Genomic DNA, 13,947 nt, shown 5'->3' with positions numbered 1-13,947 from the left:
AGATTTAGCGCACTTTTGTTCCTTTTCCATTTCCTCCTGCTGCTTGTTTATCTGGGATTTTTGTCTTCCTTCACTTGTGGATGATTCATTATACATTGGATTGTAGAAAGGTGTTATTTCGTTGAATTTTCTTTCACTAATTAAATGTTTTGTATATAGGGCCTCATGAAGTTTTCATACCTTTTCAGCTTTTTATTATTATTATCTAGTTTTTCTATTAGCGTTGAACATACGATTTCTAAACCATCCACTTTATTATTTCGTCAAGTTCTCATATTGAGTTTGCATCACCTTCAAGTTCCAAGTTGATCGTTTTCTGTTACATTTACATTTACATTTTCTACAACTTAAAAAAATTTCACTTTAAAAATGTGAATTTTTTTATTATTCAATTTAACAGGTATATGAGCATACTCTTATATACAGGAGAAGCCAGAATGATCACGACAATGTCATTAATGTCTGTTAAACAAATGTGACGATGAATTAGGCTTGACTTTTTTAAACCATGTTGTACAAAATTCGAGAAAAATGTTATTCAATACATGATATGTGCATTTGGTAACTGGAGCCTGTCCAGAAAAATTGGCTTTAGTTGAAGGTTTTCTGATAATGAATTTTTCAAGAAACACTTTATTGTGAGTTTTCACAATAGTTTCACATAAACGCAATACGTGTTTCGCTATACAACAGCTCCTTCAGGCGTATCTTTACTAACTAAAATTTACATATTCAACGCTTTATATGTTTTTACAATTCAAAGTAACCAAATTTCAAGTACCTAAAATTTTGCCTAGCCAATTGATGTTAAATGTGTACCTTGGTTTGGGAATTAATCAATAAACATTAACCTATAGATCCGGCTCTAAAGGAAAGTGGATGTGCAAAATCTGAGGACCAAATTCCATCAATGAATTTTAGTTGAGAATAGCTAATAGATAAATAATTCGAATCTTGCTGACTAATTTTTCGTCGTATTTTTTTACTTCTTTCTCTCATATTTGTTAACAAACTCAATTCGTTGATAGTTTTCTTCCTTCTGAAGTGAATTAGACATTTCTGGCACAGGTTTTTTGTTGAGTAGTGGATAAATCTAATTAAGAATTATTGCTTCTGTCAGCCACAATTGACATTTGAAAGAATTTGTACCATTTCACAGTAATTATTTGAATAGTTTGTTTTTATAACTCATATAACTTGAAAATGTTGGAGAATTTAAAAAAAAAATTGGCTGAAGAATTACCAGGGACAAATCCACTAGTAAATACGAGTAAGTTTTCAGATAACATCGTCTTTATTATCTTCAAATACCTTCGCCTTTCAAATGAAAGGCGAAGTTCAATTTGTATGATTAAAGTCATCATTCAATTGCTTCATCAGTTCGGACTTTCATTGTCTAATATAATAAAAATTGATTTGAAATTCCTGAAAAAATATTTAAAAAATTAACCGAAAATAACAATTTTATTTGAACAAAAAAAACTGAGATTACAAAGAAATAACATAAAACCAAACAACAGCCAAAAAAATAATAATAAAAGCTGAAAATTAAAGTGAACCATTGCAAGGTAAAACATCATCTTTTGTGAAAAATTCAAGGCATTTCGTTAGCTACTAGGAAAAATCGAAGTCAAAGAGCAGGATGAACTGATCAGTTTCGACGTGGGAAGCCTCCATACCAACGTTCTTGTCGAAGAAGCACTTCAAATCATACAGAAGAAGCTATCCGAAGATAGGGACCTGAAAGATAGAACAAACTTACCGATATAAGTAATCAAGTACGAAACTGCTACTTCCAACTGAAGGACAAATTCTTTACCTAAGATGAAGGACGCCAATGGGATCGCCACTTTTACCGGTTATAGCTAATATATATATGAAGTGGTTTGAAACTCTGGCCATTGAAGGAGCCCCGAGTTTGGTTGAGATACGTAGATGACACCTTCATAATATGAAACCATGGGAATGCAGAACTAGACACTTTTCTGAAGCACATCAACAACTTAAGTCCTTCCATCACTTCCACAATGAAAAAGGAAGTCCACAAAGAATTGCCTTTCTTAGACGTATTGGTGAAGAGGACCAACACTAAATGGGAAACATCTGTATATCGAAAATCCACTCACACAGGACAGTATCTGAACCAGAAATTCAACCACCATCAATCGACTAAGAGAGAAATTATCAAGACTCTACTAGACCGTGCCTTCGGGCTCTGTAATACAAAGGGAGGTTTCGAAAGGGAACTAGGCATCATCAAAAATGACCTGCAACGGAATGGTTACTCCAGAGCGATGATAGAACAGGCTTTAGCTACAAGACAGCAAGAGTTCCACAAGGAAAAGAAGCCTCCACAACCAGTACTTGTACTTCCCTTCATCAGAGGATTATCGGAAAGGGTACGAAGGATTGGGTCCAAGTATAACATCAGGACCTGCTTCAGATCTCGGAACACTATCCGTAGCAGCCTCATGAAAACCAGGCCACCAAACGCGGACTGCGATTCCAAGAATTGCGTTTACCGGATACCCTGCGAGTGCGGAGAATCATACATCGGTGAAACTAAGAGACCATTGAAAGTTCGCATTGATGAGCACAATAAACACACACAGCGAGGAGAAACTAGCAAATACGGAATAGCAGAGTATGTTTGGACTCATCAACATAATATCAAGTGGGCTCAAGCTGAAATCATCCACAAAGAGGAACACTGCTTTAGGAGAAAATGTTAGCGGGAGATGACCGTTTGCCGGGAGTTGATGGTTTTTCGCTTGATTAGAGGTTTCCATATGTTACGTATCTCTACGCTAGCTTGACTAAATGCGTTGTTGGACAACATATACGCGGCTTCTTTGGTTTAGTAGAAAATTCAAAATTAAAAAGGTTGAAAGGTTTCATGGGTACGGGATTTTCATTATAAATTGCACAGATCCGGTACTAAAAAACTCTGTGCGAAAGGATGGCGGAGTTATTATGCACATCAGTTCCGAAAGTAATTTTCTGGTGTAAGTGAGACGGCACTTTACTATTTATTATTTTGTGAAACAAAGTTGCAGCATGTAACACTCTCCTATCGTTCATATTTAACCAGACAGTATCCTTCAGTTTATATGATTTTCTTTCTCTTCTTCTGATTCCCAAACATGAATCATAAACTTTTTGTATTTATTTCTTGAATTGGTTGGTTGAACATGGGCCATTCAAAACATCAGCATAATTAAATGAAGATAAAATTAACGATTCACACAAATTCTCCTTCACCATTCGACTTTCGAATTTCAGGTCCATATCTAAAGTAACGCCCAAGCTTTTGACTACTGGGACAACCTCAAGTTGATGATCATTTAATACTACTTTCACAGATTTGCATATATCATTTCTAGAGATTTTCGGCTCGAAAACAATGACATTGGAGTTACTACAATTTATATTCAAGTAGTGATCAGAAGCATTTTTCAAAAGTAACTGTAAGTCTCCATTAATTTGAGTACACGATTTATCTATCATTTCAGGCGGCAAACTATAATACAACTGGGTGTCGTGTGTATATTACAAAATTCTGAACATTTAGAAGGTTGAGATGGCGAACAAAAGGGTCCCAAAATAGAACGCTGTGGCACCCCATATATCAGCTTTGAATAACGTAAGCTGTTTCCTTCTATGGTAATCTTTTGTTGACGTTTGGTGAGATAGGATTGATTAGTGATATAGCATTTTTAGAGAGTCCTATGTAGCCAAGAATTAAAAACATTAAATTGAAGTTTATAGTATTGAAGGCTCTACTGAAATCAAGAAGACCACAACTGTATTATTGTTTGCGTCATGTGCTCTGAAAAAATCGTCCGCTATATGCAACATAGCAGTTGCACAACTATGTCCTTTACGAAATCCAGATTGAGAAGTATAGAGAAATTGTCAATGTGTTCTTTCAACTGTACTTCAATAGATCTTTCAAGAACTATAAATTGATGAATGTAGCCGTTACTACGTAGTAGGAAATCATAATGAAGAGAGAATAATTGAAACACTCTATGTTTTTTATCACTTTTATTTGTAACTAACGTTACTGCAGTTGTCCTTATAGAACGAAACTGCAGTAACGTTAGTTACAAATAAAAATGGTAAAAAGTGAAAGTTTCAATTCTCGTTTCTCGATCTTTCAAGAACTTTTGACAAAGTTAGTAAAAACTAATGGCATGTAGACTGATTATATTGCAATCGACATAAAATCCATAGCGGAGTATTAAATTGTAAGTTATCGTGAGTGTCAGTCAGTAAAGAACTTCTGTCGACATAGGCAGATGTTGAAGGCTCCGTATTAGGCTTCGAAGTGAAACATTTCTTGTAAGTTTGTTTGATGAATGAAATTAGTTTCGCTTTCTATCGTACTTTTTTCTTGATATTTAATGATTTCTAACAAGTGTGTTATCATTGTTGTTATCAACAGTTCCATGAAGAAACAACAATGGGTTTCTTGTCATATTTTCAGGACCAAGAACATTTTTTTCAGCATCTTCACACGCAATTGAAATTATGACTTCTGGATCGACCTCTTGTAAAGCTTTATAGCTGATGCCATGTCCAAACTTGTTCTATATAGTAATCAAAATTTTTGATTACTAATTCAGCTGAAGCAGAGTATGTTTGTCTGTTGTCTGTTTGTTGGACATAGCACTCGAAAAGGTGGCAAACCATAGACACGTGTTTCGGGCTTTTGGACCATCATCAGTATGGTGCAGCCAAGTGTAAGGCTGGGCAACACTTGAGTACCCGAAAGAATAAAATACAAATGCTTAGAGCCACCAGTAGGAGCCGGCTTACAGTTGGCTGCTCCAACCATACTGATGATGGGCCAAAAGCCCGAATCACGTGTCTTTGGTTTGCTACTTTCTCGAGTGCTATGTCCTATTATTAACTTCTGTATCTATATCAAGACACTCAATAACCTCCATATTTGTATACAAAACTTGGTGTCACACCAATAGGTGTTTCTACTAATGTTTCGATTGCTTTTACGCAATTATTTTCATCAAGTACTGTTCTTGATTTTACACATTTCGTCTTCAATTGAAGACCGCCTGCCCGGTACTGACGATGCCCAACAGGCTGAAACAGCTGCCTACCGGTGGCTCTTGAATTGGAAATGGTATACTCATCTTTATATTTTGAATTTCATGAAATTATTTTTCAGCAGCTTGACTGCATTAAACTTTCTTGATTTTATATCATCTCTAGAAACATGTGGATTCGTTTCCCGATGACATTTCAGGAGAGCTTTCCAAATGTCTGCCAATGCAATTGTCAGTTGGTTGATCAAACCATCAACGCCGACATAAAAACTTGGCAGGCTAACTTGGGTGTCACACCAATGGGTGGTTCCACTTATGTCTCGCTTGCGTTTACGCAGTTATTATTATTAAGTACTTTTCTTGGTTTTTCACATTGTCGACTAGTTAGGGAAGCCACAGATTATGCTGTAGACGACCCCTCCCGATATAGAAGGCCCGACACTCTGTCGAATGAGGCCCTCATGTCCCCCGTTAACGGATGTATAACTTTTTCATCCATCACACCCCAGCCAGGTAGGGGTATCCCGTGAAGGGCGGCACTGATGTCTAAGGACTTCATGCCGTCATCAATCAGTCATGAACCCATTGGTCCCTCTCAAGACCAACAATCAGCCAAAAGGGTGGGGGAGCTGGCCTCCAAACCTGGATAAAATCAAGATGGATCTCGTCGTCACATTGTCGACATTGATGAATCGAATTCGTATCAAGACACCGAAGAGTACAGACCTGTTTAGTAACGGAAGCTTACGTTATCCGAAAAGATAACCTAAAAACAGTGATAATTGTGAAATATCAGAAACTAGTTTTATCAGGATTATCTGTGTGTATCTCACAGAATCTACTGATTTTTCAGATTTAAATTCTTTATTAGGAACACTCAACACAAGTAACATTGAAAAAATGGAACACGAAATTGAGAGATTATCAGAGAAAACCTCCAACCGAAAATGAAGAATGAAAAGCAGGACAAGGACATATTGAGACTAATTAGAGAAATTAGAGCAATGACATCAAGACTCCAAGAATTGGAAAAACAATTGACAATGAAAGAAAAGACAAACACAACGAAAGACAGAGAGAAAAAGGAAGAACCTGCAAAGGTACGAACTAGCACCCAGGCTGAAAAAGCCAAAAAGCCAGAAGAAAAGAAAGCAGACTCCCAAGAAACCAAGGTAAGCGACAAAAAACTCCCTGAAGAAAGGAATAGCAAAAAAGACTCGAAAACCTCTAAAAGGCCAGCAGAGAGCTCAGAATCCGCCAGCCAAATGCGGTCACTGTTTGGAAGCGCACCCGCACAATCAGCATGGAACAGGCCCAGACAAGCGGAGAGTCAAAGGCCTAGACAGCAGCCGTGAGCCAAAAAGACGACTCCAATGAAAACAGACAAAAGCGGCAACGAACTAATGAAAGTATTAGGAAGTCTTCCGACAGAACAGCAGAAGATCGCGCAAGCGGTATAAGCTGCACTATTACAAGCACCTGGAAACTGTTAATGGCAGCACGGATTCCAGAATTGCTAAAGATAGGATAGTGGAACATCAACGGTTTCACAGACAGGAGAAACGAGCCAGAAATACAACTCGGAGAAGCAGTAGCGGTTAAAGTGAAACTGAAACGCTACGAACAGCTGAGAATTTCGTCGGTATACCTGCCTCCGCAAGGTATATGACTAGAAAGAACCGACATAGCAGAAATGTTCCCAGATCATCACCCAACAGTTACCATAGGCAACTTCAACGCAAAGTCGCGCAACTGGAACTGCAGGAATGGAAATCAAAGAGGCAGACAGCTAGCCAGAACACTAGACATCGTGGTAGTAGCACCAGAATCTCCAACATATTACCTACGAGAAAACCAAGTCCCAGAAATTCTTGACGTCGCGATAGTGCAGAACATCACTATCACGGAGATAGAAGTACTAGACGAAGGATCATCGGACCACAACCCCATTCTATTCACAATAGGAAGAGGTGAAGTGGAACCAAGTAATCCAACAAAGAGAATCATCGACTGGAAAATATTTCAGCACACTATTCACGATGAGATAGGAGACATACCACACATCGAAACAAATACCGATCTGGAGAACTCCACATAACAGCTGCAACAGACGATCACCCAAACAAGGGAGAAAAAAGCGCAGGAAGTCCCAAACCAGCCCTTCAACTGACAAGAACATCTTCCACCAGAAACGATGGATCTCGTTAGAATTAGAAGACTCCTGAAAAGAGGATATACGGACTCGCCACCAAAGGACAAAAGATGTATGCAAAGAGCCAGCAGAATACTGCGAGAAGAACTAAAAGGAATTCGAGATCAACAATGGACAACCCGTCTGAAGGAACTAAACACCGAAGACACATCTACATGGAGAATGCAGAAAACTCTTAGGAAGAGAACTCATTTGCGGACAATTTCGAAAGGCAGTGTAGAGAGAAGAACGTCCCGTTCATGGATGAAGTAGAAGAAATATTGACACAGGTGGAAACGACGGTACGTAAACTCAGAAGATAAAGAAGACGAACATCTCCCGAGAAAGTGGAAGATATCGTAAAATATCTAGCTACTCGGAAAGTCTCAGGCTCGGACCAATTAACAAACCGGGCTTCAAAAGTCCTACCACGTAAGGTTATAGCAGCTATAACAAACATCATAAATGCTATACTCAGACTGCAGCACTTTCCATACCCGTTCATGGAGGCGACGGTTATCCGCATCCCGAAGCCAAACAAGAACCACCTATTCCCAGATAACCACAGGCCAATCAGCTTAATCCCTTCCTTAAGCAAAGTGGCAGAACGTGTCATCCTGAAAAAATCAGAGAACCAAGCCAACGAACTAGGAATCCTACCAAACGAACAGTTCAGTTTCAGATCAGAACACTCGAGAGAGTTGCAAGTTCTGAGGGTAGTACACTTTGCGACGGAAGGCTTCAACCTCTGCAAAGGATACAACACCGAAGCGGTTTTCTCAAACCAAGGCGTTTGACAGAATTTGGCATGACGGATTTCTGGGCAAAATGGCCAGGAGTTGGCTACACGAAACCAATGGTAAGATTAATCGAGTCTTTTCTAGCTGACAGGTGACGCCGCTGCAGAGTAGGACAAGAACTTTCAACCATGCGAGAACAACTTTCAAAGTTGGCGCTCTACGCGAACGACACAGCCCTGCTGGCGAGATCAACTAGCCAAACGCACATCACCAGATACTTGCAGCAACAGGCAGATAGATTAGAGGAATGGGCCAACCTGTGGAAGATCAGTATAAACCTTGACAAGAGTCAGGCAATACTGTTCACCCGGAAGATGGTACACCCAGAAGGAAACGTCACCTTTAACGGACAAGAGATTCCATGGACCAACGAAGCTAGATACGTGGCAGTCAACCTAGACAAAAGATTAACGTTCAGGTCTCACATTCGGCAGATAATAGGAATGGCGAGATCTGCCTAACAAAACCTATTACCAATAACAGGTCGAAGAAGCAACATGGGGTTGAAAGTGAAGCTGCTGATGATAAATACCGTAATATTACCAATAATCCTGTATGCCTGCACTGCCTCATGCCAGTGCGCAGCAATACACAAAATACACAGATCCAGTCGTTAATGAACGTGTGCGCAAGGGCCGTCGTAAACTCTCCAAAATATGTACCGAATAGGTACATATTCCAGGATCTAGATTTGAACATACACTACGTAGACGCATACATGAGAAAACACGCAGAGAAAACGTTTGACAGAATTCGAGCGCACGACAATCCAGCGCTAAGCGATCTACATAATGCACTAAACAGGGATGACCCCAGATTATGAGAGAGGGACAAACACAGGAGGCCAACGAAGCAGAACCAGAGACCACCCTCGAAAGTCGCTATCAGGCGGCTCCGGTAAGTATAAAAATGTTTCTAACATATAACTAAATCACTTCATTTTCAGGTTCAACGTGCCACGTGCCAACAAAACAAAACGAAAATAACAAAAAAAAAAAGAACTTATGGTTCTTAGTTATTTCTTAACAGGTTAGCTAATTTCTGAAGGGCTCGGTAACAGACGCTCAAGAGGCACGCGCAAAAGATTGCACGGCAGCTCAGTCGGGTATAGGGTGGGTTGAACTCAAACACTCTCTATACCGGATAGAGAAAAAAAAATTAAATATATATATAGGGCGCCACCAACTTCAAAAGAAAATGAGCGAGTCTAAGTTGGGAGACTTCCACTAGCTAGTTATGGTTCTGTTTCCCAGAGCCAACATAAGTTAAATAACTGCAAAGATCTCTTATTATTATTTGTATCTCTAAATTTTACGAAATGAATATAGACCAATTTCGTGGAACAAACTGAACAAGATTATATTACTGGTCCCCAAACACTTTTCTTCAGAATCTTGTTTAGACAGAAATAACTCAAATTTTACCAACTGTTGTTACCTCTACGTGATCACGTTGAGTGTACACTTTTGATATTTTGAATATATACTAAATATTTGCTTTCCAACGGAAAGAGAAATCTAATAAAATCATGCAGCTTATCTGAATAATTTGATGTCGAGGATGGTTCTACTGTCCAACGGCACACGGAATAGCAGGCACAGCCCTCCAACTCGAAATCGTCGTTACGGACCTCGAACGTTCAAATAATTCGCACGTGGGTTGCAATTTCTCCAGGCGGTCTCAGATATGGAACGGCCGGTTATGGAATATTGAAGAAATAATCGTTTGGGAGCCCAATTGAAACCCAATAATCGGATGGTCACGGAATGGTCACGGTAAAACCTAGGGTCATGGATACCAGGACCAGGACGAAGACTAAGACTAAGAATAGAACTAAAACCCTAAAAAAATATTCCCCGTTATAATTATCTTTAGCCTTACCGGCTTTCTAATTTTCCCTTACCTCTTTGGTTGGTTGAGGGTAGTATCGATTGATGACGTTGTTATCGGCTTACGTAAATCCTTCGTAACGAAGAGCAAACTATTCGCTGAGGTCACAATAAAGTGACGAAACGATAGGCAATTAGTTGCTTGAAAGCAGAAGTGCAGTAATCCACAATTTTGTGAGAATTTTCAATTTGAAACACGACAGAAAAATTCCTACACATCAGCACTGCTACTTCGCAAAATCCGACCTGTTTTAATTTTATCTCTTGTAGAAAAAAGAAAGCTTTTTTTTTCTTCTCCATATCGAGAACTAATAAATAAATTGTACCGCGGCAACCCGTGATTCTTTATGAATATGGATCTGTCCACCAAGAATATGCAACCCATTTAACATCCGAGCTAAATGAATTGTGGCTACGATTCCAATGAATACCTAAAATAAAGTAAAACTGAAACCGAATAAAAAAATAATTAAATGTATTTTGAACCGTTACAAATTCTCCCCCCACTCTAAAAGATTTTCCCAAAATCTTTTGGGATCCTGAGAATTCGGAGGACTGTCCACCAGGTCCTTACAATGCCAGGTACCTCGGTGACGACCGTGCTCATCTTTCAATTCGTAAGTCCAAGGGGATACCACTTTAGAGACTATAAATGGACCTACAAATTCTGGAGCTAACTTCGCAGCAAAATATTTACCTTTATCGGAAAGTACATGATTTCGACGCCAGACAGGTTGGTTAACAATAAATTGAATGTCTCGTCTACGTAAATCATACATCGATTTATTATGTTCGTAGGCCTTCAACATGCGTTTTTGAACATCGTCGAAAACTTTTGCAAAAGCCTGTTGTCGTTCAAGATTGATAGAGGAACGATCAAAATGGATCTCTTCAGTAGGTTTGATTTTTGCACCTTTTGTTTGAAGTTCCCTACCATAAACGATAAAGTTTGGCGAATACCCTGTAACTTCATGTCGAGATGCTCGGATAGCACACCCTACCTGAGGTAAATGCTTATCCCAGTCTCTATGATTATCTCCTACATAAGATCGAATCATAGTTTTGATGATCCTATTTATCCGTTCGCAGGGGTTGGCTTGCGGATGATACAAGGCAGTATACTTAATATTAACGCTATAGTTAGTCATGAGTTTCGTAAATTCTTTCGAACGAAATTGCACCCCATTATCGACAATAATTGAGTTGGGGCAACCGAAAACCATAAAGATTTGATTTTCCATAATTTTTGTAACTTCAGATGCAGTGGCTTTACGCAACGGAAAAAGAAGAGGAAATTTACTGAAGCAACAAGCAACTACAAAAATATATTGAAAACCTGATTTGGAACGTGGTAACGGACCAATTAAATCGGCTCTGATTAGTTCAAAGGGACACGAAATACCTAACTGAGAGCTTAACATCAAACCAGCAGGCGCTTTTTGCTTTGGCTTGACTGCATAACAAGTGCGACAACGTCGTATAAAAGCAGCTACATCGGCGCGCATTTTTGGCCAATAATAATTTTTTGATAACTTATTAAAAGTTTTGTAAACACCTACATGACAAAGTTCTTCATGAACTTTCGCTATTAAAGGACGACGTTGAGGTTTAGGTACGACCTCCCTCCAATAATCTTCTTCCTGAGCTAACGCGGGATGTAAGGAAGTAACGTGCTTATACAGATGGTTTTGCGTAACACGCCATGAAGGAAATTTGTGGGGTGACTTGATAACTTTACTTATGAGATTTTTATACCATTGATCCACGGTATCCGAAGACATTTCAGAATTCGAATTCACATTCGGGGCAGGGTCAGTGGAGAGAATATCCAGCACAGGAACAGCACGAGATAACGTATCTGGTACTATATTTTCCTTACCTTTTCTATGAATTATTTCATAGTCATATTGTTGCAACTTTATGGCCCATCGAGCAAGTCTACCTGAAGGAGTTTGAAGCTTGTTTAACCAAACCAAGCTACTGTGGTCCGTAATGACAGTGAATCTAGAACCTTCCACATATGGCCTTAACTTTTCGATGGCCCAAAGAACTGCCAAACATTCTCGTTCTGTGGTGGTATATGTTCTTTCAAGACGAGTTAATGATCGCGACAGGTAACAAATAGCCTTCTCACCATCCGGATGCATCTGACTTAAAACGGCTCCAAGACCAAATCCGGATGCATCTGTTTGAATAATGAATGGTAAACTGAAATCTGGGCATGATAGAATTGGAGCACTGATCAAATGTTCTTTGAGTTTTTGAAATGCACAATCGCATTCATCAGACCACACAAAAGATTTGTTCTTTTTCAATAAAGATGAGATAGGGGCGACTAAGGTAGAAAAATTGGGCACAAAACGCCTATACCAGGAGGCTAATCCCAGAACACGGCGGACTTCTGAAACACTTTTTGGGACTGGCAGATTAATGATAGCTTTAACTTTCTCGGCGTCTATCCGTAAACCCTTTGAATCGATAACGTAACCAAGATATAAAAGTTCAGGTCTACAGAAGTGACATTTTTCTTTAGCTACAGTCAAATTTGCTTTTTTCAAACGAACAAATACTTCTCTTAGAATTTCCATGTGTTTTTCGAAGGTTTGAGTAATAATGATAATATCGTCTAGATATACAAAACAATGTGGTTCGAGATCTGGACCTAAAACTCGGTCTATCAACCTTTGAAAAGTAGCGGGAGAATTGGCTAACCCCATGGGAAGTCTGCGGAATTGATACAAACCACGATTCGGAACAGTGAAAGCAGTCAATGGCTTAGAGGCTTCAGTAAGAGGAACTTGAAAATAGGCAGATTTGATATCTAATGAAGATAGATATCGAGCATCTCTTAATTTGTCCAAGGTAGCGGAAATGTACGGTAGTGGATATGCATCTTTTTCGGTAACTTGATTTAATTTTCGATAGTCCACACAAAAACGATAGCTGTTATCCTTCTTTTTGACGAGAAGGATCGGAGAAGCCCACGGACTAACAGATGGTTCGACAATATTTTCATCTAATAATTTTTTCAATTCCCGATCAATATGTGCTTGCATGTAAGGCGAAACGGGATAATATCGCTGTTTCAACGGAGAGGCATTAGTACGAATTTCATGTTGAATTAAACTAGTACACCCGAGCTTGTCACCCATTTCCAAGAACACTTTCTCGATGAATTCATTTAAAACTTTCGACTGCCTACTGGATAAATCACTGCGAGAATTTAGAGCAACCGAATTTACCTCAACCTCCATTTTATCGCTAAAAACCCACTCATCTCGACGTAAATTTGGAATTAACCCTATTTGTTTCCAAAAATCGACACCTAAAATCAATTTGTGAGGCAATGACGGTATAACTAAAGCTTTAATCAATTCAATTTTATTTTCTACCCTAATTGGTAAATATACGGTTCCTAAACTTAAACATTCATTACCATTCGCGACAGTACATGACACCACATTATTTACATCTAAAGACAAACTGAGTCTACTCAATATGTCCCATCCAGGACCCCCTATTATAGTATGGGATGCACCTGAATCTAAAAGACCTAATATGTCAACACCTAAGATAGACACATTGAGATATGGCCGCTCATCATTTCGAACGTGTGATAAAATATAATCTAAGATTGCGCGTTTTTCAAATTCTAAAGGAGTACTGTGAGATCTGGTGACCGTCTGTAAAGAGGAGATCGACTTACGGTCGTTTACCGACCCCCTTGGCCGTTTCCCGAGATTTTACTACATTTAGGACAAGTACGAACAGTATGGTTAGGAGTACCACATCGAAAACAGTATTTACTTTTTTCAACCGATTTACAATCCCTAGCTCTATGTCCTGACAATTTACAATTCCAACAAACAAAGACAGCATGAACGTTACACTCGTCCCGAGAAGTAGACGGTATTTCCGAATTAGCATAAACGTAAGCAAGATCCGGTTCCATTAAATTTTTCCGATTGCTAGGTGGAGGCGCGAACGATTCAATAGAT

General features: G+C 39.0%; 1 protein-coding gene and 1 long non-coding RNA gene across 2 annotated transcripts; one reads left to right on the top strand and one right to left on the bottom strand.

Annotated features, from left to right (window-relative positions):
• The first annotated feature begins 6,762 nt into the window (after nucleotides 1–6,762).
• LOC141484807 (uncharacterized) lies at nucleotides 6,763–7,167 on the top strand. Its single transcript, XM_074180216.1, has one exon. The coding sequence runs from the start codon at nucleotides 6,763–6,765 to the stop codon at nucleotides 7,165–7,167; it is 405 nt and encodes a 134-aa protein (XP_074036317.1).
• Nucleotides 7,168–9,393: 2,226 nt separating this feature from the next.
• LOC141487275 (uncharacterized) lies at nucleotides 9,394–10,241 on the bottom strand. Its single transcript, XR_012468302.1, has 2 exons — nucleotides 9,964–10,241; nucleotides 9,394–9,901 (listed from the first exon to the last, which is right to left on the bottom strand). It is a non-coding gene; the product is annotated as an uncharacterized lncRNA (long non-coding RNA).
• Between the last annotated feature and the right edge of the window lie 3,706 nt (nucleotides 10,242–13,947).

The sequence above is a fragment of the Leptinotarsa decemlineata genome, unplaced genomic scaffold, assembly GCF_025532065.1.
Source record: "Leptinotarsa decemlineata unplaced genomic scaffold, Ldec_3_MD MMD2_P_RNA_scaffold_2, whole genome shotgun sequence".
Classification (NCBI taxonomy): domain Eukaryota; kingdom Metazoa; phylum Arthropoda; class Insecta; order Coleoptera; family Chrysomelidae; genus Leptinotarsa; species Leptinotarsa decemlineata.
The sequence above is the reverse complement of the archived record's forward strand: the minus strand, read 5'-3'. Positions and strand labels throughout refer to the sequence as shown.

What these genes read in the sequence shown, in the direction of transcription:
- LOC141484807 (XM_074180216.1), top strand. Translation starts at nt 6,763, where the DNA reads ATGTTCCCAGATCATCACCCAACAGTTACCATAGGCAACTTCAACGCA.